This window comes from Simochromis diagramma, unplaced genomic scaffold (assembly GCF_900408965.1).
Source record: "Simochromis diagramma unplaced genomic scaffold, fSimDia1.1 OVJJ01000208.1, whole genome shotgun sequence".
Classification (NCBI taxonomy): Eukaryota; Metazoa; Chordata; class Actinopteri; order Cichliformes; family Cichlidae; genus Simochromis; species Simochromis diagramma.
Genome location: NW_024386789.1, coordinates 281212 through 309018, shown reverse-complemented (window position 1 = coordinate 309018; position 27807 = coordinate 281212). Strand labels below are relative to the sequence as shown.

At 41.7% G+C, this 27807-nt stretch overlaps 1 protein-coding gene across 4 annotated transcripts in view; it reads right to left on the bottom strand.

Moving 5' to 3' along the window:
* snx29 (sorting nexin 29) overlaps positions 1–27807 on the bottom strand; it is a 146956-nt gene that overhangs the window by 106526 nt on the left and 12623 nt on the right. For all 4 annotated transcript variants that reach the window (XR_005694701.1, XR_005694700.1, XM_040023132.1 and 1 more), the window contains exons 10-14: positions 27385–27484; positions 27160–27242; positions 22241–22304; positions 18750–18878; positions 7095–7180 (exon numbers count right to left, since the gene is read on the bottom strand). Coding sequence is in view for 2 of the 4 variants with exons in the window: in XM_040023132.1 (XP_039879066.1) it covers positions 7095–7180; positions 18750–18878; positions 22241–22304; positions 27160–27242; positions 27385–27484 (462 nt within the window). In the remaining 2 variants the exon portion in view is untranslated. The remainder of the gene's footprint in view (positions 1–7094; positions 7181–18749; positions 18879–22240; positions 22305–27159; positions 27243–27384; positions 27485–27807) is intronic.

Below are 27807 nucleotides of genomic sequence, written 5' to 3'. Positions count from 1 at the left end.
TCACACTTTTATGCATACAGAAGGCAGGTTTATGCAGACAAACAAAAGCACAGGGCGCACACACACACACACACACACACACACACACACACACACGGCTGACAGCTCTCAGCAAGATGACCGACCTCCCCGGGGCCCTACAAGGGCAAAGTGTAGCACACACAGGGCCAGCGAATGCAGATCTATGTGTGTAATGAATAAGTTACACACTCCTATTAGGCCAGGCAGCAGTGACAAATGCCTCTCATTCACTCATTAGGCTGCTGGCTGTCAGAGGAAGGAGAAGGGAGCAAGGCACAGCAAGAGAAGCTTATTGGGTTTTAAATGGCCATGTAATCCATTTCCTTATTGGAGATGAATAAGCTGCTGTCCACGGTGGGTTTATTTATGGGCGAATTAAACACGTACGCAGAGACAGGCAAAACGTAGAATGAATCAAAGTGCCGGGATGCCATCCGTGTAAAATTCGTGGAGGGAAAACACAGCTGACATGCAAAAATGAAGAAAAAAAAAAAAAGAAGTGAAAAATGAGGAGGTGTAGGGGATTGAACAGAAGGGGCTGTAGAAAAGTAGGAATCATTATATTGCAGTTGCAGAGGTGGGCTGGAGGATTGTAGGAGTCGCGCTGTAAATATTTTGGAATCATGAAGGGACTCATTGTGCTTTACTTTTGTTTCTGCCATGTGTATACTATTATATGTATTTTATTGTATTCTATATATTCTTATGTCAAACTTTGTCATGAATAAAAAGCGTGTTCTCCCATCTGGTCTCTACTTTTTAAATTTTCATTTATTGTCTGCTATACATGCAAATAGATCGGCAAGTCGGTGCTCTGGGAATCCATCCTACCTGACAAACCATCCTACCCGTTGTTTCTATGCATGCGCACAACACGAAATTAAGTGGCGAACCCTCCTACCTTTGAGAATATGAGCTAGAAACATACTCTAATGGGCAAAGTTAAGCGGCAAACCGTCATACCCTACCTACTTAAATTTGTGCTGGAATTACTCTGTGACAGCAGAAATGTGCATAAACTACTTACGGTGGGACGTTTTGCCAAAGTAGGATGGTTTGTCAGGGTTCAATAATCTTGAAGACACACCTCTTGCACCAAGCTTCACCTCCAACTGTTAAGACTAGCCAGCCAATCAGAAAAGAGCTGGCTTAAAGAGAGCTAAACGTGGTAACTCCTTCACGTTTATAAGTCCCAATACGTCCGGCGTAAACCTGACATAGCAGTTCCATGATTTCAACCGGAAAATCCTGAAGAAGAATATCTGGATATTGGTTCATGTCCTAAAGCTTAAGCACACTTGAGTTATGCAGAAAGACAATGAGATAAGCAGACAAGTATGATGCTTCAGCGCGACCTTAGAATGGCTCAAAAACCCTCCAGTGTGGCTGAATTTTAAAAAAAATCTGCAAAGAAGAGTGGGTCAAAATTCCAGTTCTTGCTGCCAAAGGTGGTACAGCCAGTTATTATGTTTAACTGGCAATTATTTTTCCCACATAGAGCCAGGTAGGCTTGAATAGCTTTTCTTCCTTAATAAATGAAATCAGCCAGTTTCACCGGCCCACAGGGGACCATCAGTTATCTTAGTGGTGCTGAAACTCCCAGAATCCCCACATCTGCCCAGATTCATTTACTGCCCCCCCTCGGAGAGGCCGTTCCCTCAGGTAAAGGAGTCAGTCAAACATCAGCGAGTCGACCAGGCATAAAACCTCCACCTGGGACAATGAAACAATATCGCACGTCAAGTGAGAAAGCATCCATGTTCCGGGAAATGTAAAGTTTTAGTAATTCAGTCAAGCCCCTGATTTCATCATGTGACTTCACACCACAGCAATCCATCACAGTGCCAGCATTAACTCACTATTTTTCACCTGCTCACTACAGTTAAGAACAGACTGCCACCACCAGAGCTTTCTTTTTGAAGTCACCTGTATAGTTGGAGAGAAGAGCCACATGCTTTAATAAAGACTAGCTTGACAATAGTTTATGAGATATGTCAGTGTGCATTACAGTATTTTTGGCATTTTGTTGTGCGTTTGCCACAATGACAATAAAATGATTCTGATCCTGATATGTTCCACGACGCAGGTCACTGCACTGCCTGCTGCCTGTAGCACAGAAATTCAGAACAAATGCACTCAAAACCAAACTAGATATGCTCGAGTCAAATCAGTTCTGAGTAACCTAGATGCATCACATTCCCCAAGTAAGGCCACAAACAAATAGATTGTAATTGGGTCAGTTTAATGGGGTTGAGTAGCGCCCCACTGTATTGGTCTGGGTATTAGATTACCCTCAGAGGATCCGAATATACTTGCCCTTAGCTTAAAGTGTGTATGGCATCATAACGGTCGCCAGCGGCATCTCTCCGTTTGGTTGGCTTCACTTTCAAGCAGGTCCTTTTATCCCTGACTCTATTCAGATCCAATCTGACTAATCCCTTTCCCTTTCATTTTGGATCTCTATATTCACGCAGGTCAGATTCAGATACGTTACAGTGACTCAAGAGGGTGACGCTAAAACTGAAAGAATGAATTTGGGGTTTTTGCATAGCTTACAAATGTCTTAAAGCCAAAGCAAAAACTAGCTTTCAATCTCACTACTGTAAATATATTATTTGAAAATCACTGCAAGACATCAACCTGCAACATCTCTGCTCAAGAGATATTCAAGACCCGGAGACCAGGGCGCTAGAAGCTGTTTGGGCCATTAAATGAATGTTTACTGTAGGTCGAAGTATTCTCATAGCTTTTGTCACACTTTCTGACTTATTCTTTCAGCTGGTAATCTTCAAAAATGTTCTGAACAAATAAAAACCTTTTACTAAAATCAGTAAAAAGGTTTAACTTGGAATTTTAATTCAAAGTCAAAAAGTAGGAGACTTTAGTGCTCTCCATTTTAGGATTATGCTGCCGTACATTAGCCCAGAGATCAATGAAAAGGTTTGAAATTGTTTGAGGCTGGCAGTAAAAATAAATAAAAGAAGTAAATCTCCCCCCGCTGAGAATCTAAATCTCTCATTGATGCTCGTCAGGGAAAGGGTTTTTTTCCCCCTCTTTTCCCTCACCTGCGTAACGTCCCGCGAGAAATAGATTTAGACCTCAAATGTTCATTCACTGGGAGAACTTCCAGGAATGAATGGTAGTGATTGGTCATTAGACTGTATTTTTATACATTTATAGAGCTGTTACGGAAACACAACCTCTCTGACACATGTTAGAGAGGTTCAGCATCACTACAAATGGTGATGAACCCGATAACGTTAGTAGAAAACCATGTTCTTGACACTAAAAAAAATCCAGGGATAAACCAGAAGTGAACCTCATCAAGCCCCAAATCCTGCAAGTAACGTCCACAGAATGACAAAAACTAACCAAAGGAAAACTTCCACCACAAAACACTGAAGCAAAGGGAAAAACAAGGAGAAAGGTCAGACTATCCTTACAAAAAAGTGGGAATGAAATGAAAGCAGGAAGTAAACCTAACATAAAATAAGTCAGTGATAAATTAAAACAGGAGCTTTTTCTCTTGTGCACAAGTATGTCTAGTATATCTACCACTTATGCAACATATGCATATATTCAAACAGCATTCATGCATGTGAAATGATTTGCAATCAACACTCTGTAATAAAATCGCACTGCTCCTTCATATCCAAGTATAAGTGGTGTGGGGATATCCCCCCAAACAAACAGGGACACACAGCATCACACATGGAAACAACAATTATCGCTTCTCTGAAACAGAAGGAAAGGAAAACCATCTTTTGTGGGATGTCAGTGGGTCTGACAGCGCCTGAGGAGCATTTGAGAGATCAAGTCTGCTTCGCTATCATTAGACAGGAGGGGTTTCAAAAACGCAGCACACTGATCAGGGGGAAACATGCTGACAGCTCATAAAAAAGGGGGTGCTTGTGTATCAATTGAAACCCCCCAGCAGCCGTGATTTTCTGCTCCCCTTAAACTCCTCGCACGTTATTTTGCCTCCTTCATTCCCAACACACAACGGCAGGCTCTGGTAGTCGACATCAAAGCACGATGGAACGAGGCGCATCATTAGCAGGAGAAGACAGAGGCAAGGGAGGATGAAATCATTTAGACGCCGCTGCGGAGGGGGAATTACTATGCCTGTCGGGACGACGGTGGCGTGAATGGAGCGAGCGGGAGTGTGGATGGGTGGAGAGGAGAGAGAAATGGTACAAACGACAAGAAACTGAAAAGTCAACACGAGCAGGTAAGGTAATGAGTGGCGGCAAAACAAGAAGAGTGCAAAAGAAACAAGAGGAAGCCACAAAGTGAGGAGGACATTTTTGATTGAGAAACTGCAGCGGGTGTGGGCTATTTCCTGATAACGCACACGCGTGAGGAAATCACCATTGCTCTTTCCAATCATCTCTCATCGTACGGTTCCTCCCCGCCATGGTCTCCAGTGTCAGCCGCTCAGGCGGCCGTGTTTCACAGGCTGAACACAGTAATTGCAGGAACCAGAAAGATGAAATGTGAACTGTTGTGATGTTTTAAACATGACTCTGTTGTAGGCCGAACTCGCACAGGTCTGTGCCTGCTTAACAACCGCAGACTCTCAATGATCATCAGTTCAATTCTTCTGAATAGAAGCATCTTTTTGGTAATTAATATAAAACGAGTTTTTAAAAACCATCAGATTTTTTTGTATTGCAATTGAGATTAAAACTGCATGATAAGAAAAACTAAATGCAGTTTCATGCAGGGGTCATTCCATCCAAAACCAGCCAATATTTAGAACATTAGATCAAAAACTTATGGTGCAAAGCCTGAACACGAGTGCTGTGAAATTTTAGCTTCATATTTCAAATAGTTTTCAAGATCCATTTCTTTTAAGTGATTTATCGACCGACTTTCAGGCATTTTATTCACACACTGAAATCTGAGGCAATGTTTGAACATGAATATCTCAAAGACTATCAGAGATAAAAGCCTGAAAATTTTCGCTGCTGTTTCGTACCTTAAAAATGAAACAGGCTCTGTAATTTGGAACAGACGAATCAAAAATGTATCTGCCTGAGTACTCATAACTTAAAATAAAACTAAAAGGCCAGCATGCCCACAAAGTCCCATATTTGAGTACAAGCTAACTAAAAGCAGGCAACTAGTGACAATTTCTACATGATAAATAGCAGAATTATACACTACAGTAAACAAAAGCATGTAGAACACTATCGTGGGATTAGTCACAAAAATGAAATTTTTATTTTTATTTAAATTTCATGCTGGATTGAACAAATATGACAAGTTGAAACACACAAAAAATATCAGTGTATCCCATTCGCTTCCACTTCCTTTATCAGGGTCGCGGGGGGCTGGAGCCTATCCCAGATGTCATATGGCGAGAGGCGGGGCACACCCTGAGCAAGTCACCAGTCCATCACAGGGCTAACACATAGACTCAGACAACCATTCGTACTCACATTCACTCCTGCATTCACACCTATGGGCAATTTTCCAATTAACCTACCCCCACTAAGTGCATGTCTTTGGACTGTGAGCGGACCGGAGAGAATATAACTTAGAAAATAATGTTGTTAAACATGTTCATATATTTTATTTTAGAGACCTGAGTCAAATATTTTAGAATATTTACTGCTCCAATTTGCACAAAAATTGTATAGTCCAAAGTTTAAATATGCAATATACAATGACTGCCTCAGTCTGTGACCACGATCCCGAGGTGGAAGTGTTTATTTTGTGACTGGATGGCGAGCGGGTGCTGGTGGTTCCTTGCTAATGCGAAGTCAAATTGGTTTCAAAGAGGTATACGGTGCAGCGCCAAAAACCTCTTTGCAATTTCTTTGGCTGCTAGAAGGTTTCCATGGTTGCCCATAGTTTGCAAACCTGCAATGAAACTCTGACACAAACAAAAGGGCAAAGTTCACCTTCAAAGTAAAAGCTGCCCCTTTGAAATGTGTTGCTTTCGGTGGAAGGCACACGTTTTAGTCTGAAGGCCAACCTTATTTTCCAGTTTCAAGTGTCTACAGTTCACAGAATAAAAGGCAGATTCAACATATTCATGAATCAAACAGTTTATTATTGCTAAGGACAGACGACCTTTAACTAGTTAATAACCCTCCAGTTTTAAAAGTCATATGATAGCCTCAATGTTAATTAAATATAATGCAAAGTTAAGCCTTTTTATGTTTTATTCAAGGTGCTGAGGCTGAGGCACACTATGGCTGATTTATCACCCATGATTACATCATTGCTCACACACAAACTTTGACCTTTCCGTGTATCGTTGGGCCTAACTGTCCATCTGGTCATTGGACTTTATAGTGCGGATGCTGACATGTTTTATCACTGATATAAATAATTAAAAAGACCCACATTTTAATACAAATTGAATTTTCCTCAAAATAAAGATAATATTCATCTAGGCTCAGGTTTCGTGTTGGTGATAGTGTAGCGTAGACTCTGTAGTGCATTATTAGAAGGGTTACTGTTAAGAAAAACATCATAAAACATTAATTTAATAGGGAAAAGATGCACCGAACAAAAGCACAAAAAACTCAATGAACCCTCTGGGTTTTAAAGATAACCACTCCCCATTTTGTCCCATAGATTGCAATTGACCTAATATATGGCCCTCTGTTATCTGCAGTGTTCATTTTATTTGCATTTGACACAACAGAGGCTTATCTTGCTAGTTTTCACACAAAGCCTCGCTAACATCCCTCTGCAACACAAAAACAAAGTCAGAGATATCGAATCTTTTCAAAAACTAAAACTCTGGATAAATGAAAGTGAGCAGGACTGAGAGGGAAACCGGCTCTCTGTCTGACAGGGTCTTGTACTGTAAAAATAGAGGGTAGTCATCAGAGCCCCTGAGAAAAGCACCAGAACTGATCTGGCATATGAAAGAAAACCGATGACCTTATTTTTCGCTGTTTGCATCCATGTGCGCTGCTGTTTGAGAGCAAAATAGATGGACTGGGACGCTGATACGAAATCTAATTTCAGCTCATAATGATGCACGGAGAGAGCGCGCACACGTGTGTGTGTGTGTGTGTGTGTGTGTGTGTGTGTGTGTGCGCGCATTTTACCGTCATTGCCTTGGCTTCCTTCTCTCTTCAGCATCTGTACCGCCCCCACATATTTCTTCAGCTGGACCTTCAGGACCTCATTCTCCCTGCACAAACAGACACACAAAGCTTAAACAGACGAAAACAGAGAGCTAAAACAAGAAGGTTAAAGCTACAACGCATTGTATGCAGGTCGTTTTCAATGCCAAATATCCTTAGTGTCATTAAGTAAGGACACTTAAAGATAATGTACTGATTAATGGAGAGCTAGGATGGCAATATAAGTGCAAAAATATACTGCGTATGACCGGAAGGTTCTCTGACAAAGTTTCTAGAAATTGTTTTTTCCTCTGGTTCGTTCATTAAGGGAAACATTAATGATACAGCGTATAGTGATATTTTAGATAATGTGCGCTTCCAATAGTGTGACAATAATTTGGTGGGAAATGTCCCTTAGCGTTTCAATATGAGCTCTTCCTCACAATGCAAATGTACATGAATTTAATAAACTTCTAATGTTCTCATTCAAATATCTGATGGATCGTCTTGGCTTTAGCTCCAGTCTGACTCTGCATGGCGTGATTTGAATGCAATCATATGGAAATCTTTTCACTCATGCAGAAATGATCATTCTGGAGCAAATTAAAAAATTATCAGACTAATTACTGCACAGGTACTTGATGTAAAAGAGAAAAGAGATCGTGTGTCTCGAGCTCATGCATCTCAATTCTGAATTTTTTGTTTCTTCTTCTATGTTTACTCTCTATCCAGACAAAGCAATACAGTTAGGTGCTTTACTATCTCCCAAATGAGAAAGAAGCCAGGCTGGCCTTGAGGCCTCTCTACAGACTGAAATAGAAGATGCCTGAGAAGAAAACACGAGGCCAAATACAGTGTCAGATCAGTGCACTGTAGTAAAGCTAGTAAAGCTAGGCATGGCCTTTTCAAACCTCCCCAAAACAGTGAGACCCCAACAAATAAAGAGACCTACTTTTCCCACCCTTCACAATTGTTATAGCTTACAATTCCCTCAAACAGCTGCACTGCAAGCTTTGTGCCATCTTTTAGAAACGCAGTTACTTGTAAATTTGGCGAGAATCCACTGTTACCTGGGGAAAAGAAACCACTTCAGCTGTTTCCAAATTACAGGCACATGTAATCATACTGCTTGACTATCCCACACAGATCCAGCACCAGTTGGATAAACCGGAACACTAGTTATAGGTATATCAGGGCCTCTGATAGCTCGGAGATCCATCTTAAGAGCCCTTGAAAATGTAAACGCACATGTTGTACTGTGACTGAGGACACAGGCACAAAGACGCGGTGACAAAGAAAGGGACTGAGAGACAGACGCAGTCTTCTTACAAGCCGTAACCGGCTGAGCATCGTCGACTTTGGGGAAGAAATCAATCAGAACTGGAAGTGCAGCTTTATGCCCTTGGCAGTTACATCTAACAGTCTTTGTCTTGCACCGCCGTCGCGCCCCCACACCGCCACCCAAACCCTCATTCTCCACGGGTGATGTTTGGTGCCCTGCTTATCAGCCCTCATTCACAACCAACAAAAGAGGGACCTCCGGGGAAACTTCCTGAAATCCACATGACGAGCTCTCAGTGGAGCCGTCCACACGGTTATCAGAACAACCCGCAGCCCAGATGCTTTTTCAGCCTGATTTAATTATAGCTAATACACACCGCCTGCTTTACAGAGTGTGTGTGTGTGTAGCGGGTCGGACAGATACGCAGATATTCAGAACAGAGGAATCATTTTACTGATAAAAGGCCTTGTGTCTGCAGGATTTGACATAATGTGAGACACGTGAAGCTCAGGTTAAAGTGTTCTTCTATTACGAACTCAATGAATTTGGCTCTTTTACTTGCCGTCTGTCACGATGACGTGTTAGAAATAGTTTTTTCACCCTTCTACGCGCACACAGCCTCTGCTCACTTGGTGGTTTCATCCTCCTAATCAATAGTCTCATTTTAAGACCACACAAAATGTGTAAGGAGGTGGGGCTCTAAAAGCCTTAGCAGCTCTATTATCTTCATCTCTACAAAGCATCTTTGTCCTCAGATTCTGTTAACATTCACAACAGTGCACTGCATTCCCAGAAGCCAACGTTGCCAGATTAAACTGTCATCAAGACCTTCAGTGGGTGCCTTTAAAGTCACCTAATCATCGTAAAAGTAGTTTAGTGTTCTGTTTTATTAAGAAACCCGGCTCCACGTAAGAAATAATGTTATCTCTATAATAAGATATCTGCACATCCACAGGACAGGGGTGGAAGCTTTCTGGCTTGTCATCTATTGATCAATCATGCTGCAGGCTTTGATTGCATGCAGGTGAACAGTCTGAGTTTACAGGAAAAGAGAAATTAAATTTGCTCAAACTTTTTTGTTTGTTTTTTTTATAAATAATAACCCACGAAAGGAGCAGGAAGTCATGGCCCTTAAAAATTAGCTGTGGCCTTCAGAAGCAGTTAAGTATACAAGCTAATGGACTGCAGATGAGATTGCAGTATTGACTTACAAAAAGACATGGCCACTTTATAAAACCCCTAATCACAGAGCTTGCCAAACAACGAGAAATTCATAATAGAGTTTAACCAGTGTCGCTATCTGGAAGCGACAAGAAAACGGTCCTTTTCTTTGTTCTTTTTTAAATGTTTACTCAGGAAACCCTAAGTTAAGTTTATCGACATAGAAGTGGTGAATAAGTGAAGAAAAGCCCTACATCACTGGGGCCCATTTACTACTTATGTCACTGTAATTTTATTCAATTACATTGGAAAAACTATAAATAATATACGGTGGCTCTGAGAGGTCAAATGCACTGCAAGTTAAAGAAATCGCCAGAACAGATAATGAGAAGTGACAGAAACCAAAACGTGAAGGACTCCACTGGGACACTTTAAAGAAGCAGACGATTCGTCGGTGCTGTGCAGGTAATGTTGATTTTAACCGCATGATTCATATTATACTACAGATACAAGTTTGCTATTAGCATGTGTTCCACAGCTGTCACGTTGTTGTCTCCCCCAAACACTTTTTATTTAAAAAACACACTTTTTGTGAGCTTTTGCAACATTTTTTGTACCATTTCCATTTTGTTTAGTTTTGTTTTTTTGCGCTTTTAATGCTTTTTGTTTGTTTTTTTAAGTTGCAGTGCGTTTGACCTCTCAGATGGGTGTTATTACAGCAGCCCTAACAGACTACAGAAAGCTTACTAAATAACTGTATAAATATTAATATTTTTTCCAATAGGTGTTTTATAATTAGATGCCAGTTTGCATGTTTTCTAACAAAGAATTTATCCAGGTTTTTCCTTTTTTGTTGTTGTTGCCAAAAATACCACAAGAAAAAACAAAGTTTTAGCTTCTCGGTCATGTAAAATGTAATCAGACAGGCACCAAACAGCAGACAGACAAAGCCCATCGGACTCAGCAGTGAAGAATTTAGCAGGTAAAAATTTAGCTCTTACCCGGAGGAGTCGATGACGACAACAGAGCACAAAGCGTGAGTGTTTAGCAGGAGCCTCGTTACTGTTATTAAATACACCTGTGCTTTTCTGACAGGTATGTAATACAGGTGTAGTAACAAAGGTTAATCAGGCTGCTTGCTCTCTTGCTTTCTTATGACTACATTAAACAATGCTTTTATGGGCGATCGTGGCTCAAGAGTTGGGAGTTCGCCTTGTAATCGGAAGGTTGCCGGTTCGAGCCCCGGCTTGGACAGTCTCGGTCGTTGTGTCCTTGGGTAAGACACTTCACCCGTTGCCTACTGGTGGTGGTCAGAGGGCCCGGTGGCGCCAGTGTCCGGCAGCCTCGCCTCTGTCAGTGCGCCCCAGGGTGGCTGTGGCTACAATGTAGCTTGCCATCACCAGTGTGTGAATGGGTGAATGACTGGATATGTAAAGTGCTTTGGGGTCCTTAGGGACTAGTAAAGCGCTATATAAATACAGGCCATTTACCATTTATTACTCGTTGCATTATTATTATTATTATTATTATTATTATTGGTGTTATATAAAACATAATACTGGGGAATTATTTTCCCAAAGAAAAAAATCCAAACTGACGAAGTATTGATTTCAAGCCTCGACTATCTTCAGCAGGTGCCGTCGCTGCCTGTCATCTACTGTGAGCCTTTTCAAATCTCCACCGTCATTCTGCTTTTTTTATACCATTTAAATTATTATGCACTCACAATCATTTCAACAGTTGTTATTGCAAGCTGTCAATAGAAAATAATAACCAGATGCCTGTCAGCTATTCAAGAATAAAAATAAATAAAAAGAAACACACACACACACACACACACACACACACACACACACACAGTTTTGTTTGTTCTCGAACAGCCGTTCCGAAAAATCATTCAGCAAGATTTGTCTGCTCTGAATAAACGATTCTTTGAACAAACAATACTTAGCGCGCTTGAAATTGAATTCCTTTCTCAGGTTACAACAGCACGATAATGAACACATTTTGCTGAATTATTGATCACTCTGATACAAGTAAAACACTTTGTGCCCGTGTAATGTGCTTGCTTTTGGAAAACAATGCCTGGGCCGGGAAAAACAAACAATCTTTCAACGGGATAAAATGTCACCTTGGTAAATACACTGCATCTGTCAACCTCAGCTGTGCTCTCCGCTGACAAGGAATTGTTGGTAATCAAGTGCATCAAGCTTGGAATTATTTGGCTCAGGTTTTGGGGACTGATTCGAATTGCTGATTAATTAAACTTGAGCGAACTTTGCAAAGTACACTGAACAATGTGTACAACTCCCTCCATTAAGAGCTGAGCATGTCTTTAGCACGGTAACATATAAGATAATATAAGTGGCCTGGTGGGGAATTTAGGGGAACATACCCAAGCACTTGATAACACAGCAGCTGTCAGCGTGAGCATGATTCTGACCAAAGCCCCAATAACTGAACTGTTTTCAACTGAGTATTTTCAAATCCAATTTCAGGGCAGAGGGATAAAACACAGCCTGGAGGTGTGATAAACACCCTAGGTGTCCAGTATTGTGTCTGCAGTGGAGCAGCTTCCCTCAGGTCGTACCACAGCTCAGCCTCCCACATGCAATAAAAAATAATCCACCTGCTTAACACACAGCTCCTCTGTTTTTGCAAATACTTTTACATTTTTACTGGTTTATTTCAGGTTGTTTCTAAGTGTTGCGCCCCCTCAGCTTGATCCTTCCATGCAGGGCAGCAACCACACACTGTATTTTAAATACCCACTAAGACTGAACTCGTTGACTTTTGGTTTGCAGGAACTTCCTCAATGCCTTCAGTGAGTCTATCAAAACAAACTCAGTTCAGATATGTTCAGAACCACAGGACGAGAATTAAATAATGGATACGGAACTAAATTAAACCACAAAGCCAGAAGGGAGGAGCGCCGCACAATTTCTCAATTCCAAAACTGAGAGCGATCCATTAAATTATCTGGTGCTTCTACTGGTGAGCAGGACGTGTAAACGTGACACATTCAAACTCATCTAAAACTCGAAGTGGGTTGTCTGCCTTGAGGGATGCTAAAGTTTTAAATTAGCGTGTTGAAAGCTAAGGACTCGGGATCTCTGTTAAATAAACTGCATCCTTCATCCAGCAGATATGGGACCAGCCACACACTGCTTTCTCATTAGGGGCAAACGTCTGCTCTAGAAACATTTAGTGTAAACGTCTGCTTAGAGGATAAGCCTATTAACTACACTGGGCAGTAAAACTGTTGAAGTCATCTCATCTTCCTCAATGCGAGATAAGTAAGAAGGATAAACCGTGTGCGTGCAAAAGATTTAGAAAAAAGCAGGATTGTTTTGTGCGTGAAGGAAACAGCGGGGGAAAAGAAAAGCTACGTGGCTTAGAAACATTTAGAAAAGTATTTTATATGCAAGTGAATGGGAGTGGGGAAAGAGCAAAAAACAGTGTGTGCTTAAGAGATAAAGAAATTATGAATATTTTGTTTAAAAGAAAGCAAAGAATGTGAAGTCTGAGAATGGGTTTTATATAATGGAAACACTGTAAGACACTGTTAGAAAGCCAGTAAAAAATGGAGGGGGGGGGCTCTTATCTTCTCTTAGAGTACAAGCAAAAAAACGATCTGAAAAGGAAAGCTTAAACTCAAACTACATACAGTAATTACTTAAACTGAATAGATGCCCTGGAGTGATTTTTTTGTATTACATTTCCACATCCCTCCGTTTATTATCCCATGGTCTAAAGCCATCTTAATGTGCAATAAACACAGCATAAATTGGCTCTTCTTCAGGTACAGTCTGGCTCTGTTTGGAAGTAGTGAATGAGAGGTTTAAAGACGCCTTCAGAGATCAGCAGCTCAGTCGCTAGGTAATGCTCCCGAGTGCAATTTACTGCACTGCCATCTTTAAAAAACATAAATAAAAAGCCCTTAAAGCATACATTCTCTCTCCTGACACACTTCTAGAGGCACATATATGCATTAAACATATAGATAAATCCACGCAGAGGCACAGCATGGCTGTGGGGTGGAGGACTGGGTTGTTAAAACTTCCGTTTGGGCAGAATGGCATAACTGACTAAACACTCCCAACAAATAAACCGGGCAAACATCACAGCCGCTTGCTCTGCCACTTTATTTTATTTTATTTATTTATTTTTTTAGAAAAGCCGTACCAGACTGCTTGGAGAAAGGCGGCTCTGCCAGCTAAGAAAAAGGCATCTGCTCTCGTTTCTTTTGCATGCGAGTGTGTGCGCGCACGTATGTGTCCGCCTGTCCAACCACCCCCTCTCCCTGTGACGAGGAACTGCTAGCTGGCCCGAGCCCACTCGACTGGCCACCTTCCCGTCTTCCTGCTGCGAGAGGCCTGCTTTCCGCTCTGCCAACTGTCGCATGAAGAGGGGGGCAAGAAATAGTTGAGGGGAAAGATTTTCTGTGTGTGCGCGTCTGTCTCACTATTCTCTGAGGAATGAGCTTGAGGGTTAGACATTTAGAGCAAGGTCAATTGGTGTGGGACATTGCTATTTAGCAACAGCTTTCTGGTGACTTAATGCCTTGTGTCATTAGAAATGAAGAAATGAATATTAATCACAGTATTAATTAATAATATTCCAATATGCATTGCCATTAGGGAGTCATCATATTGATAACAAATTCATTTTACGGTGTAATAATGACGAGGATCATCTTAAGTGACAACAAAAACAAGGAGGCATCCAGATGGTAAGAGGAAAGGGCAACCAGTTTCAAAGTGCAGTTCTTTTTTGTTTGTTTGTTTTTGCCACAGTAGCTACTGAAGATAAAAGTCTGAAGCTTTTACTTTCGTTCTTATCATGAAGATAATTCAGGACCTGTAATTTGGGACAGATTCATTAAAAAAAATGCTTGAGTATTGGCTAGTTAAAAATGTCAAGTAAAAACTCGAGCACTATTGCAAAATCCCACATTTGAGTACAAATTAGCAAAAAACCTTTTACACTCTTTTGAAATATAACTATATGATATTTAGCACTCGTCACTAGTTGTCTTTTGCTATGTGAAGTTTCTTTTTTATTAAGGTGTACTCAAATATAACTAGTCAATGCACAGAGATTTTTTAATGTATCTGTCCCAAATTACAGGTCCTGATTCGTTTTGATCATAAGAAAGAGCAGTGAAAATTTCAGGCTTTTACCTTTAATGGTTTTTGAGACACTGGTGTTCAAATATTGCCTCAGATTTTAATGTGCTGAAAGTAGGTCGATGGACCATATTTCTAAAAAGAATGTGTCCTGAAAAATATTTGATACATGAAGCTGAAATTTCACAGCACTCGTTTTATAAATTCAACTTTTGGACCATAAAATTGTCGCAAATAAGAGAAGGTTGAGCATAAGGCCCATGTTGATTTCATATGGAAGGACCCAATTATAAGGCAAGGCAAGGCAAGGCAAGTTTATTTGTATAGCACAATTCAACAACAAGGTGATTCAAAGTGCTTTACAGAGACAGTAGAAACAAGAACAAATAAAAAGCATGATAAGAATCAGTCTAAACTCACTGGACGGTCACACCAAAAACTACGACTTTTATCTATTAGCTCCAATTTATATGAAGCAAAACATTTAAGATTCGACTTGCTACATGTGCAATATTCCTTCATAGGAAATCCAACAGGTGATGGAAATACAAAGAATGCTAATTCTTGGTGTGCGTACAGACCACAAGAGAGGACTATTACATATGCGCTCGGGTTGTGGGTTGCAATGTCACAATGTGTGAGTATGGGTCTTACACTCTCGTGTTATATGTGGATGGATCTGTGAGTAAGTCGGTAAAGTGGGCAGCTGCTCGTTTTAGCCCACTCCCCTCTGCCTGAGTCTACGTCAGCCGGAATCTATGTATGGAGGCTTGCTCATCCTCTGCCACCCCCATGTACGACCAGGCTCACACACACGCAGGCATCCATACACTTTGTGTATATAAGACACTTCCTTTAGTATGGGTATCACTCTACTATGTAAGAAGGATCGTTCAGAAGATTTCTAAAATAAGATGACTTCCTCAAACAGCAGGACCATCTGGTGGTAAAGATAAAAAGTTAACCTGCACAGTGCCAGAGGCAGCAAAGTGATTCCTCTCAAATTAATCTCAGATTAAACAATGTCTCAATTAATTAAACGGGAGTAAAGCACTTCCATCGGGTCAACAAGAAAAGCAGTCGTTCTGATGAGTGTTAAGATGTTACCATTTCAGTGTCAAAACTGACTCAATTCACCATTAACGCAGTAATGATGAAGAATTGTGGGGCACATAGCAACAGTTGCCAGTAGCCGCTTTCACAGAATGATGCCGACAGCTCCAAGCCCTCATTCAGCGGCTAGCTGCTCCTTCAACGGTATTTATAGCCGCTATTGATCGAGACAGATTTGGCTGAGAAGGAAAAGCAGCACTTGAGATTTAGCAGCAGACTACAGAAACGGATTTATGTGTCTGAGTGCGATTGATTGTGTGGAAATGCATACTGTATGTCACAGTCCTCTCTTGTTCTCACTGCCTCTCTACCTCGTGTCATTTCCACCCCATTAAAGCGCTCCATATGAACATCATCACATATTAAACGGCTCAGTCAGCTGCTGCCCTGTCCGCTCCCAACAACAAACCCATCAGATTCAGTCTCCACACACTTAACTTGAGTCACCCGATCAATCCCAGCTAGTGGATTGATTTACTGTGGGAGGCTACAATCTTGCTTGCTGGGGCTTTCTGTTTCGACTGCTGCAGGATGACTAGTCATCTATTTAAAGGGCTCAGGGCTTGACTGAGGACTCTGGGCACATGCCAAGGTGATAGAGGCCACTTTCAGTGAACCGTAGGTGGCCAATTATTGGGATAACACTGACTGTATCTGCGATTTAGGAAAAGGAAATCTCACACACCGAGTATGAATGGGGTAAAGTTTCCTACTCTGCTCTGACGTGTATCCTCTAGTTCTTTTAATCATGAGTAGACTGAACTCGATGGGGAAACTTAACAGTGCACAAATATAGTTTCCTTTTCCTGTCTGCGTAAAGCTCTTGCCATTAGTGGTAATTACTGTTATTATGTGTAAAACAGTGACGCAGGTACAGCAGGTCTAAGGAAAGGCCTTGCACAATCCTCAGCAACAAGGCAGCTTTAATCACAGACATGAAAGTCCTTGAGACTATTACAGCTTTAACACAGTGTTTACTTCTGCTCTGCTGACTGAAAACTTTTTGGTTTAAATATGTGGATCCATACAGCTAATGAATGGAGCAGTCAATAACACGCCTGTATCTTTGACTCCAGTCCTACTGAAGTGTAAAACACAGGTGTAACTGCTAAGGACTATATTCAGTTGCAGTCAGTGTTTTTGCTGCACTGCCCCATCTGGAGACACTCTGTTTACATGACTTGGATGATCATGCAGTTCCACCTGCATTCTACTGACAGTGTCAGTGCAAACAAAAAGCCAAAATGCATTGTTTTTAACGCATTAAGCGGTTAATGCTCAATGTGCCAGAATATAAAATATTTAAATGTCATGCAGCTCCATTTCTGGAATTCTAAAAGTGTTTTCAAACACTGGTGTGACAAATCCTCCCACCACAACATCATCCATACACCATTTGTCCTTAGACTACAATCAGCAGCCATTTGGGTTTTTATGTTTGTTTGGGTGCACTTTGCTGGCGCTGGGCTGGGTGCCCTTTTGCTTTTAGAACAGACGTAATTCTTCATGACACAGATTTAGCAAGGTGCTGATAACATAACAGCATCACACAGTTGCTGCACATTTGTTAGCTGCACATCCATGATGTGAATCTCTCGTTTCAGTCCAGACGACTGGATTGAGATCTGGTGACTGTGGAGGCCATTTGAGCATGACACAGGACCTGAGGGATACACGTGGCCCTGAAGCCTCATCAGAAATGATCTCAGTGGAAGGGTGGCTGTCAAGAAGCCATTCTTAAGGAGGGGAAACCAGGAGAAAAAGGCTGAGGTATGAAAAATTACACAAGAACTGGACTCAAAATATTCTTTTATGGACTCAAAATGTACAACAGTGTCTACAGCCATCTGTAAAGCATAGTGGAGGCTCTGTCATGGTTTGGGGACGTGTTTCAGCCAGTGGTGTTGGGGATTTTGTTAAAAGTGACAGAATTATGAATGCAGAAAAATGCAGTCAGATTTTGAGCCACCATGCAATGCCATCTGTCATCTGTGAAGCGTGCCATTAGAAATTGTTTTATTTTTCAGCGTGACACTGATTCCAAACACACTGCCAATGGAGTGAAAGCATACCTGGATAGAAAAACAAACACTGGAACATTATCAGTCAACATTACTGAAGCAGTGTGGGATCGTCCTGAAAGAGAACAGAACAAAAGCCAACATCAAAGAGCTTTGAATGTCCATCAAGAAATCTGGAGAACTATTCCACAAGACTACCTAAAGAAATGACAAGAAAGCTGCCTGACAGAGTTCAGACTGTGTTAAAGCACAAAAGGTGGTCCAAACAAGTATTGACTTTCAAACTCATTAGAATTGTACAAACTCTGTTTTTCCCCTCTTCCATGAATGTGCGCACACTTTTCAATCCATGACTGCACCTATTTCTCATTTTCCCCGCAAAATATATTGACTCAAGAATATATAAATGTAAAACTACTGTATGGGTAAATATAGATCTGTGCCAGAAAATCATAAATGTTACAATTTCTTGCTAGAGGTGAAACCAGAAGATCATTTGACATCATATTCTGCCACTATTTTGTGTGCCCAAAGGGTTATAGTGTGGGAGCTTCGAATGGGACTTCATTTGTTATATCAGCAGTGCCATTAACAATTTTCTGACTGAAAGTCAACAAATTGAATAACCTGTGGTCCAAAGTGTCAATAACAATAAAAAATGAGTTTTCTGACCAGTAGACAAAAACAAATAAATAGTCTGTTTACGTCAGCGTGCAAATGCTTTGGCGCACACAATAATCTAAATTTACTGTCACCTGAAATCAAAAGCAGTATTTTTAAATCTGCACTCTCTGCTCTCATTCATTTGTTAAGAGTGCATTAACTTGTTAAACGTTAATAGAGTAAGTCCCCTGCTACGTGCAGTTTCAATCATCCACTGTGCAGGCAGACGTTACGTATTAACGCATGGTCCGCAGTCATCACATGTTACCTGGCCAGCGCCTGGACCTTCGCTGAGTGCCTCTCTTCCAGTTCTGCCAGCTTCTTCTTCAGCAGATCGGTTTCCTGCCTCAGGCCTGCTGAGTGCTCCATCTCCCCATCCAGCAGACTGCGAAGAGACCTAAAGAAAAAAAACACTTTAAAAAGCAGCTGCCATGCACGTTTATGCATAAATAACACAGGCTTCTATCACTATCACATTCAGGTAGCATCCCATACACAGGCTTAATCCTCTAAATGTTAAAATACTGGGGATGTTATTTTCATAAACAGATTAGATAAACTGACGATACTTGCTTTAATTGCAGCACTAACTGACAGACTGATTTACATTTAGCTCTGATATAAAATATTTAATCAGCACTTAATCTGTGCCTGTGTCGTTAATTTAATACCCTAAATTTAAATCATTTAGTATGAAATTCTAACCTCTGCTTGGAAGGAGATTCACTTTAATTATATAGAGAGATCCTCGCCTCTCATCTTCTTAAGGAAACCCTTCATAATATTCAGGCTAGTAAATCCTTCTTTGTCATCGGGTTGCGCATCACCTGCTTTCATATGCGCTGTTGTGCAGCTTTTTTTCAAAAAGAAAACTTCTTAAAATCGACTTTAATCATCAGACCTTTTTAGACACTTGTGGTATTTGTATTTTAATGGTCTTTTCTTAACTGCTGACTCGGGTTTTTCTGCTCTTTTAGTTATTTTAGATTTGTTGTGGCGTACCTCAGGGGTCCATGTTGGGTCCTACTCAGTTTTCATTATATATGCTGCCTTTGGGATCAATTTTCAGGAAGTACAAAATTCACTTCCATTGTTACGCTGACACCATCCAGATTTATTTTCCTGTCTACAAGATGTTAGAGACGGGTTAACACAGCTTTTATCACCTGCGTCAGATTCCCAAAGCAAAATCCCATCTTCCTCCAAAAGGCCTTAAAAATCCATATTTATGCTTTCATCAGCTCTAGATTGGACTACTGCAATAGCTTGTATCTGTTTGTTGCTCGCAGGCAGTCAAAATGCTGCTCGTTTAACAGATTTTGCATCACTCCAGTTTCATCAGGTCTATAGAATAGAATAGAATAGAATAGAATAGAATAGAATAGCCTTTATTGTCATTGTACAGAGTACAACGAAATTGGAGTGCCACTCCCTTGGTGCAAGTTTCAGTAATAAATATAAATGTAAAATATAAAAAGTACAAAAAAAAAAACAATCGTAAGTACTCAAACAATAGTATGTACAATATATACAGGATAGCAGCATTAATATAATGACAGTATGAATAGCAGCATAATATAATGACAGTGACGGTATGGAATAGGTTCAATTGTTTTTGTGCTTATTTACTACGGTGATAGCTCTGGGAAAGAAGCTATCCCTGAATCTGTTTGTCCTGGTTTTATGTGACCTGTACCGTCGGCCTGACGGTAATAGTTCAAACAGTTGGTTGCTGGGGTGAGAGTGGTCCTTGATGATATTGCCAGCTCTGCTGAGGTACCGAGAGTTTGCAGTGACCTCCAGGCTGGGCAGAGAGCAGCCAGTGATCTTCTGGGCTGTGTTGATGACCCTCTGCAGTACTTTCCTGTCCGCAGCTGAGCACCCTGCATACCATGTTGTTATGCCGTACGTTAGGATGCTCTCTATGGTGGCTCTGTAAAATGTCACCAGCAGCCTCTCCTCCAGGTTGTTCCTCCTGAGCACTCTCAGAAAGTGGAGACGCTGCTGGGCCTTTTTAACCACCGCTGTAGTATTTGCAGTCCAGGAGAGGTCATCAGATATCTGCACGCCCAGAAACCTCATGGAGTGTACCCTCTCCACACAGCTCCCGTGAATGTAAAGTGGGGCCGGGTCTGCTCTGCCCTTCCTGAAGTCCAAGATAAGTTCTTTAGTTTTCGTGTTCAGTTGGAGGTTGTTAACTGAACACCACTCAGTCAGTCTGTTGACCTCATCTCTGTAGTCCGACTCATCCCCCCTTGAGATGAGTCCAACCACTGTGGTGTCATCCGCGAACTTTATGATGGTGTTTGAGAGATGGGTAGGGGAGCAGTCGGATGTGTAGAGCGTAAACAGGAGGGGACTCAAAACACATCCTTGTGGAGACCCGGTGCTGAGTGTGATGGTGCTGGACCGGTGGGGGCTGAGTCTGACAGACTGTGGTCTATTTGTCAGGAAGTCCTTGATCCAGAGGCAGATGGGGGTGGAGAGTCCCAGGTGAGACAGTTTCTGGACCAGGATCTCCGGGATGATATGATTGAATGCTGAGCTGAAGTCCAGAAAGAGCATTCTCACATAGCTTCCTCGGTGCTCCAGGTGACTCAGCGCAGTGTGGAGCGCTATGGTGATAGCGTCCTCGGTGGAACGATTTGTCCTGTAGGCAAATTGGTGGGGGTCCAGAGTGGGAGGCAGACCGGCCCTGATGTGCTGACAGACCAGTCTCTCAAAGCACTTAATCACTACAGGCGTAAGTGCAACAGGCCTGTAGTCATTTGGGCTGGCCACAGCTGTCTTCTTGGCGATGGGGATGATGGTGGAGGTTTTGAGGCAGGGCGGGACGGTGTTTGATGACAAGGAAAGGTTGAAGATTTTAGTGAAGACTCCGGTCAGTTCGTCAGCACATGCTCTGAGAACCTTTCCATGTATTCCATCAGGACCTGCCGCCTTCCTGGGATTCACTGACCTTAGAACACACCTCACTTGGTGCTCCCTAAGTGTTAGTGTGCCAGTGCTGGGGGCGGGTGGAAGTGGTGTGGCAGCTGAGGGCTTGGTCGTCTCAAAGCGGGCGAAGAAACGGTTTAGATCCTCAGCCAGTGAGGCATCAGTCCTAGATGTTGCCTGGTTATTGCTTCTGTAGTTGGTAATGTGATTGATCCCCTGCCACATTTTTCTGGGGTCGTTGTCAGCAAAGTGATCTTCAATCCTCCTCCTATAGGCAGCCTTAGCTTTCCTGATGCCTCTACTCAGGTCTGCTATAAAGGCTCCCTGTCCATTTTTTATATTAGAAAATGTGAGATCCTTTTACTTACTTTTTATTTTTAAATGGCAACCAACTATTTAACCAGGCAGTGCAACTTAAACAACTCCAAATTCTCATAGTACAGCCATGGTTCCCATTAAAGCAGTTTAGTCTATTTTATTGTATTTTTGGTTTTTATGTTTTATTTCACTGTATCGTTTTTAATTTATTGATCAGTTGTTTGATCTTGTTTTCTTTAACTAACTTGTAAAGTACTTCAGTCAACCTTTTTGCTTTCAAATCTATAAGAGAAATAAATATGTATTGTATTTTTGAGCTTATCAATAGGACTATTGACCTTTGACTTTCAGCATGCTTAACTTTTTTTTTAGCATCTATTAAATCGCTGCAAGTCACAGTCTCTGGAGGCTAATAAGAGAAGTTCTTCCAGCCTAAGTACGTGTGTGTGATGGAGCATTTGAAAGTTTGCAAGCAGCAGGTAAGAGGAGTGAATCCCAACGTACGTGTTTTGTTCTTCCAGTTCGTCCTTCCTGTTCATCATGGCTACAATGGCCTGACGCAGCTCCACTGCAGAAGAGACACTGCGGTGAGATTTCTGCATAGAAACTGCTTCCAATGCATCACAGACACACAAAGACTACACACAGTAATATGCATAAACTCATATCATACAGCTTTCAAATGTAGAAATAACAGCATCCCACACGCCGCACTTGCTGTATTAATGTGAGACTTTTGTTCTGTCACAAAGATGAACTGCTTTGATAAAATCAGGTTTAACTTTTTTTTTATTTTTTTTATTCAGCTGACAGGAGTTATACAGAATGAGATCCATCGGACTCACAGAGAGCAGCACTTTTATTGCCACAATAAAACATACTTTTGTGGTAGCTACTAAAAACTTTGAAGTAAGAAACAAAGCCAAGAAAATCTAAGAGTGAATCCAGGTTTAGATTTGGGTTCATGTAAACTCTGCTCTGCCGTGCTAGTAAACAAAAACACAATTACCTCACAAATATCTAATAATTACAATCATCTGAACATAATTTGCTTTTATTTTACTGAGCAGGCATTCCCTCTTTTGTACTCGATTCTCACAAGGGAATAAGGGATTACAGTACCAAGGTTATACTAGGTTTTCTACCTTCTGAACTTCTCTCCGACTGTGTTGATCAGTAATACAGACCTTTATTAGCCAACAGTAGCCTGACTGCTGTTACCGAGAAATCCTCAGACCTGAAAATGCAGCAGGCCTCGGGTTCCCTGGTGTAGGAAAGTGCTCGGCCATCGATGCCACTGACTGGACCTAACATACCCCACAATGCATCCAACTAGGAACCTCTGGGATATTATGTGTCATGCATCCAAAGCCACAACATAGCACCACAGTCTGTCCAGGAGCTCACTGATGCTCGGATCCATGTCTGGGAGGGGATCCCCCGGGACAACATCCACAGGAGTGTGCCCAGATGTTATGATGAGTGCGTACAGGCATACGGTCTACTTAGCCACAGGATCACCTGATGACTTCATCCAGCCCTCACACTGTTGGTGGTTTCGCTTTGACTGACTGTTAAAATCAGTAAAGATTTTAAGCTTCAATATTTAGTTCATCAAGATGTGTGATTTAAGTGTTCCATTATTTATGTATTTGTTTTCGAGCAGTGTATTAACACAAATCCATGGGATCAAATTTAGATTGTTTATATCTTCATAGTGGCAGGAAGGCAATAATAACAGAATGGTGGCTGTCAAGTGCCAGGAGCAAAACTGTGCGACTAAAACTCGGGAACAACTCAAGAAAAGATTGAAATGAATCACTGAAAATCAGAGTTTGAGTGCACAGCAAAATATCTGAAACTGGGCAGGACCACTCGAAATTTTGGATACTGTCGCTCTAAAGTTTGGCTAAAAAAACAAAAACAAAAAAGAGAGCAAGCTGAAGCAGTAAAAAATTCTTGACCTTATGAATTATATATGTCTATGGAGTTACATCAAAAAAGACAAATCAAATAGCTCTGAGGAAAACAGTTTTTTTTCTTCCAATTTCTGACATTTCATAGACCGGAAAATCAATTCACAGAAAAAATAACCGACAGATTAATCCCTAATAAATATAACGGTGACATTTGTGTCATATGTGTGGCAGCAACTTCAGTTTAAAGGTCTCCGGGTCTTTTTCTTCCAGCTTAAAGCGTCAGTCAGTGGAACTGTATCAGTCGCAGCCAAAGTCTGCCAGCAGTCTGCTGCCGGGTGATGTTAATCTCCATCCTGATGTTGAGGACAGATTTGGGCCAGGCTGCGCAGTTGCACGGTGACTCATCTCCATAGTTACGCTCGGAGGTGAGCGTTGAGGTTTCAAAGTGCCTAACTAGGCTGTTACCAGGACTTCCATAAATATTAACCGTGAGACACAGAGCTAATCCATCCTGCATTTTGCATGTCCTGAATTACACACATGCAAAGACCTTAGCTTTGTTTTCATGGCTAATGTAGGGTGTCGATATAGCCACAGACATGAGCAGGTCTCTCCTCTAACCCCGGGATAAGTGCCTGTTTGGAGGAGGACGAGGAAAAAGGAAAGGCGAAGAAGAAAAGCGATGACAAGCACAACAGTGAGGAGAAAGGGGAAAAACTCGATTATCTCCACAGCTCCATTCTCCACATCAGCAGGCCAGAAATAAACGTGACCTTTAGTCCAACCACGCGTTCACAGCGGCTGCCACGGACGAGCCATTAGGGACTTCAGTAGAGCCAGACGCCCCTCTGTCCGCACAAGAGGACGTGAACAAATTACAGCACAAGTCTGTGTGCAGAAAGACAGACGCACGCACCTCTGTGCTCACGCTCTGCGTGGAAGAGCCATCTTTCCAGGAAAACAAGACAGCGTGCACTTCCGCCAGCACGTGCACGCCCCGGCTCAATCGTTCCAATAACAGATGCATTAGGCGAGAGCTACGCCTTGTAATAAGGGAGTCTTGTGAATTACAAACTCCATACTCTCCAATCAGTGGACCGCTTGGCCTCATGAGCTGTCAGACCCAGAAGGAAATCACTGAGGCAGAGCTCACACTGCACCCCTCATCCTTCTTTTTTCTCCTAGCACAGTTTTTCCTTCAGGTTCTCCAGCACGCCTTTAAATAAATCCAGCACCTTCTGAATTTATCAAAAATTTACTCACTAAACAGGCAAACAACATCATGGGCTGTTTTTACTGCCCTTCAGTGTGCTCTAATAACATAGTACAAATGTATAACACAATCTAAACCTAATCAGTTCGAGTAATTTAGTATTTTGCATGCATCACTCTGGTGTTTTCACAGGCTCACCGTTACTCTTGTTGACAAGTCCACTCAATTCCACGTATGAAATGGTGGCACGTCTCTATGGAAAGTTTAACCTGCAGTTTAGATCAATACAAAGTGGATTTTACCTAAAGGCAAAACCCAGAGTGAAACGCTATAAAATCAAGGTTTAATCAGACATGTTCTGCGTATTTTTCCTTCTCCTTTCAGACGATTCTGCACAAATCTCAGGGGGAACTGTTGTTTTGGCTTAGGTGCAAAAGCAACAGAGCCAGGGAGAGCAAAGTGAATAGGAGTTTTTCAGCTGAGAAGAAGCTCTGATCTTTTACTGAAAATATAAAAACTGAATCAAGTCAAAAACGGTATCTCTGCCTCTGTCCACTGGTTTCCTCCTTGTGTGATGTGACTCAGTCTGGAGAGAAGCTCTTTTGCTCTTTAAGGTCTGATACCTAAATGTGACGTTAAGAGTTTCAGGCAGGATTTGTCTTTGAAGGAAGGAAAAAAAAAAAAAAACATCCTCCGCTATTGAAATCTGCTATTCTACATCTTTTAAAGGCCTTGTGTAACCATGAAAACCATCCTCTCTGCTCTTTGCCTCTATGAGAGAAATTTCAGATCACCATCTCTCTCCTTCTCTCTCTTTGACCCTCTGGCCTCCTCTTACTGAGGACTAATAGACTAGACGACCACTCAGTCCCGGTGCTTAAGAGCAGTTCCCCCTCACCTTCCCTCCTCTGGCTTTCTCCGTCTTTTTCTCTCTCTCACACACACACACTAAATCCCAAAATCTCAAACAGCATCTGTCTGGGCGTCTAAGGGTCTAAGCTCTGATTAGCTCCGGGGCACTGAGCAGAACACCAAGCAGACTCCAGGCAAGAGGAAAAAAAGTCTGTGTGTTCAGTGAGCCGGTCGCACACACCAAAATGTCCATCATGTGATTTCATTTTAGTTTTCTGTGTTTTTGTTTTTTGTTTTCTTACAGATCAGAAATTTGATGTGAACTACAGGCATTCTCACAATCTGATTTTTGCCATGCTCCCAAGCAAACAGCGAGTCCATACAGTACATACAGTAACATGCCAGAACACTGGAACAACAGCGCCACCTGGTGGATCATTTGACATAATGAAAACACAATGAACAGTCTCTGGACGAAGGGCTTAACTCACTGCAATTAGATCAGTTTATCCGCCAAGAAAAATGACAACAAGGTTTGAAAACACTAATCAGGAAGTTCAATTTCATTTGCTCCGGGTTCCACAGCTGTGGAGAAATTTCCCAAGAAAGACATGTCAGGACTTCCGAAGGATTCATTACGGTCACAAACTTCTGGGCCTACAGCTTGAAATCTGATCATCTTCTGGGTAAAGCCTCTTGAGGAACAGATAATTTGACAAGTGAGTTTCCTGCAGTCAAATCTAATGTAAGGTGTTTGTATGTTTCATTCAATTTAGGAGAGGTTTGTGGCGTTTTGGGCCACTCGTTATTCAGCTGCGCAAACTCAAATTTCTCACACACACATTTTGCTGTTAAAAGCAAGTTTAAATGTATGCTTTGAGGTTAGACAAAGTGTGTGTGTGTAATGCACATATCACCTTTTGGGCTGAAGAGAGTCTCATGCATGTTGTTTTTCTTGCATGCATCAGTGCACAATTTTACAAATTCTACAATCATGCATGCAAGAAAATAAAAATATTAATTGAAAACATTTTTTTTACCTGACGTTTTGCTAGCTAAATGAGTATTTTGTTGTGTATCCAGCAGGTGACTCTTAGCAATTTGTAATTAACTCTTCTGTTCCTCTTAAGGTGTTTTTTACTCGTACTCCCAAGAAACTAATTGAGGGTCACGAATAAATGCGCGAGTAACAACATGTTTTTGTTTGGCAACCAACCCACAGCTCTGCACCAAAAGAGATCAAATCCATCTTGTTCGTGGGCATGTTTGAACCTTTCTTGTCAGAGTGACTGAATAAAATATGCTGCTCAGCTGTCGTGAATACCATGCGTCAAACGCCGCAATGATTCATATCACTGAACAGGTTTGGGAACATTAAGAAGAGAGAGGAGGCGAGAAATAGTAAGAGACAGACAGACGGATAAAGAAGGCACACTCACCCACTGTCATGGACTCGGGCAAAGCAGATGTTGACAGCGCGCTGGAGAGCGGAGCAGGCTGCGTTGTTGGACTGGACTCCATACTGAAAGAATTCGAAAGAGGAATCAGATCTTGGAATTGCTTCTTATTTTATTTTGCACATTAAGCTGCAGCACAACGTCACATTGAGGAGGCCTGGAAGTGAAGAATGTTTCACAGCACTTCTGCCTGAAACGACAGCTTACTTGAACGTGAGCTGAGATCTGCTGCTGCTCTCGCAGTTTCCCACTGATCCTGCCGACTCACACTGAACGGGAAATGCGGCCGTGTCTTCCACGGAGCTCACTGAAACAAAGTGAAAGTAAAGCTGGAAGCCAAAAGAGAAAGTCCCTGCGTTTCATTCGATGAAATAAATCCTTCACGGAAGCCATAAGCCGCTCTGATCAGCAGTAAAAACACTGCATGCCTACCGCAAGAGAAATAAGGACCATTTCCCTTTATGGCCTTTCAGGTCCCCCATCAAAGACTGCCAGAGGCACTGATGTGTGAATGTTATGTTTGCCTAGATTGCATGAAATTGTGTACTCCTGATTGATCCTCGTGATATCATTTTGGGACAAGAAATTTCATGAGTTCCCACAGAACTACAATCAATCTTTGGCTATTTA